The following is a 3,168-nucleotide window of genomic DNA, read 5'->3' as shown; positions in this document are numbered from 1 at the left end:
ATTTACGTAACAGATCTGCGTTGGATATCTTGTCGGGCCAGAAGATTCTGAGGATATGGCGCAAGCTGGTTCTATGAAAGGAAGATAGCTTGACACGGTCATGATCAGTCATCCTCCAACATTCAGATCCCTATAGGAGTGTGGAAAGTACACAGCTGTTATACTGCTTTAACGTAGTCTGTATACTAAACTGTCCTGACTTCCAGATGTTGATCATGCTTCTGTGTACAGATCTTGCCTTGCCGAGTCTGTTCATAGAGTGTGCAGAGCGGATCTGGGAAATACGTGAGGTATTCTCCAAGTCTTGCAGTTGCAGCATTGAAGAGGCAGAGGGCTTTGCACAGGACGGGGGAAGAAAAGGAGGTGGAGGAGGAAGAAATCAAGCAATATCAAGCAAACACACACACACACACACATACTCACACACACACACAAACACACTCACACACACACAGACACAAACACACACACACACACACACTCACACACACATACACACACACACCCACAACCACTCACACACACACACACACACACACACACACACACACACCTATCGGGAAAATCAATTTTTGTGCTATAAATACCTAACATTTGAGCACTTGGGTATGAAGAGAAATGATTGAGGAAAAGGAAAATGAAAAAAAACACCAAAAAAACAACACAAAACAAAACAAAATGATTTTCCTGTTGGTAGTCGATTTCTCTCTCTAAATGATGGGTAGACAATGTTAACCCGGACCACCTAATTATGTCAAACGATTTTTAAGCCAGTTTTGTTTAATCTAAAAAGGGGTTTTAATTTTGAAAAATTAAAACAAAAAGAGTTTCGTTTCTATAGTACCAGAGAGTATTTAATTATATTTTAGTGTCTCTGATAGTAGGCCTACCCTTAAAGTCTTCAGCAGTGATAGGCCCCTAAACGCAGTTACACTTTGCCTGGCAGAAGATAAAACAACATTGTGCACGCAAAAGAAGTTACAAATGCCAGAAAAACAAAACAAGCATAGATCTAGCTGAGAAACTTTCTTCCATCCCCTGTCTTCTACATGATGTAAGTTTGGCCTATGGAACAAACGAACTGGCCTCGCAGCCAGATCTGGCTCAAAGGCCGTAGTTTGTTGACCGTTATTAGATAGACCTAGACCTAGATCTAGATCTAGTTTAATCAGAGAGGGTTTGCTGTAAATTCTCTGGTTTGATTATAATAAAAAAAACAGCGGTCGTTTTCAACGAGCGTTAACTGTGACCACACTTGAAACTCACTCTTTTACAATGTGAATAATCTCCCTTGCACTTACGTTGGCAAAGTTTTTGTTTTTTGTTTATGTTGTATTGGGACCTTTTCCTTCCGCAGTGGATGCAGACCCACAACAAGTCGATCTTGACATTTTTACGTATGACCAGTGGTGAGTAGGCCTATGTGTTACCCGCAACCCCCTCTTTTTTTCAGCTCAATCTTTTCCTCTATTTTACGTTTTTTTTTAACGTTCGCAACCATTGACGACCACCATTCATTCCCCATTCGGTGTGCTGTCTGTTTGAAAGTGTTGAATGTTGTTGTTGGAGGTTTTTTTCTCATTAACTTAGGTTTATAAAAAATAAGGGAGGCGAGTCATCCTTAAACTTTTTAAGTCGATGATATTGATTTGTAAGAGTAGTATCCCGTAGAGTCCACCCAGGCTGGGGACCCCTCTTTTGAAGCGGACTGACTGACTAGCCCTACTCCGACACCGACCGTCGACCACTGTCTTAAAATGGCGGCGCCCATCGTAAACTGAAAGAAGTGAAGTAGTTTATTGATCGTGCGATGAGGCCAAATGATTTCAGGTGAGTGGATTTGGAAAAAAATGGCTTAGGTCAAATGGAATTCGATATTGTATTTTTTTCATTTCTTTTGTTTCAATTAAGATTTTTTCTTACTTTACCTGATTTATGAATAGCAGAGGCTATTACCTGGACTGGTGGCATTTTTTTCTTAGGCTTAGAATCTACATGTAACTAGGCCTAATACAAATTTTGACCTTATATCCACTGTAAATTATTAGTTTATGAGATGTGAGATGCTTTAATACAAACTTTACTACAATAGGCTATGTTGGGTAGTAATATTTCACTTGTTTTTCACAAACTGGGAGGTTTCAGGGAGGCATGCCTTAAAAAAAAATCTGGGGGATTTGTTGAGCATCTTGTGTGTGTGTGTGTGTGTGTGTGTGTGTGTGTGTGTGTGTGTGTGTGTTTTAGTTTTAGTAAAAGAGTTATACCGTTTATATTAAGCACTTGCAACACAGTAAGGTCATATTTATATAGATCTAAGTGCCGAAGATTAGAGAGGTGTTGCAAGAGAGTAACAAATAAAAAAAGGAGGAGAGATCAGGATAGATGATGGGAGAAAGAAGGAGCAAACCACACCAGACTGACCATATAGCACCTGCCAACCACCCACTGTGTGTGTGTTGTATTTTGCTTTTTTGTGGGGGGGGGGAGAAGAAGAAGAAGAAGAAGAAGAAGAAGAAGAGGAAGAGGAAGAAGAGGAAGAAGAGGAAGAAGAAGAAGAACAAAACTCTAGCTGCCACCCCACATCGCTACCTTAGAATGACAAAGTCCTTTCTGACATTTTGTAAGCCGTTTTGAGTTACTACGACCTTGAGGTCTGAAACCAAATTAAATAGTGTATGCTCCGTCTACTAATACAATCGTAAAATTATTCGGAGTCAAAGAAGTGCTTTCGAAAAAAGCGTGACATGCTGTAAAACAATATGTTTGACGTCAAATCCCTTAAAATAAAAGTAGGTACTATGATAATGGTAATGGTATAGGTTTAACGCCCCTATCAACACTATTGGGTTATTTAAGGGGCGGGACCTCCTAGTTTAACGTCCGTCTCCGATAGGACCGAGGTACTATGAGCAGATAGAACTTTGTAATTGTTGTGAAACTCAACATGTTTGACGTCAAATCCCTTACAATACAACTAGGTACTGAACAGATAGAACTTTGTAGTTCTGGAGTAGCGATATGTCATTGTTTTGCGTTTGTCCCACCGCGAGGGGTCAAGAGTCAAGACAGACTGAGGGTTTTCTAAACAAACCGTTAGTCTACGGTGGAGTTGGTCAACTGTTTGCTGAGTGAAACGTGATATCTTTCACTTTCACGTCGCTTCAGCCC

General features: G+C 40.3%; 1 protein-coding gene across 1 annotated transcript in view; it reads left to right on the top strand.

The window, feature by feature from the left end:
• Nucleotides 1–1,357: 1,357 nt before the first annotated feature.
• The window catches only part of LOC101861168, a gene marked incomplete at its 5' end in the record, with an annotated part of 17,534 nt that continues 15,723 nt past the window's right edge, over nt 1,358–3,168 (top strand). The window contains 1 exon segment of the mRNA XM_013089659.2: nt 1,358–1,409. Within this exon segment, the coding sequence (XP_012945113.1) occupies nt 1,358–1,409 (52 nt within the window).

Source organism: Aplysia californica, unplaced genomic scaffold, assembly GCF_000002075.1.
Source record: "Aplysia californica isolate F4 #8 unplaced genomic scaffold, AplCal3.0 scaffold01010, whole genome shotgun sequence".
NCBI classification, from domain to species: Eukaryota; Metazoa; Mollusca; class Gastropoda; order Aplysiida; family Aplysiidae; genus Aplysia; species Aplysia californica.
Note: the sequence above shows the minus strand (reverse complement) of the source record. Positions and strands in the feature narration are given on the sequence as shown.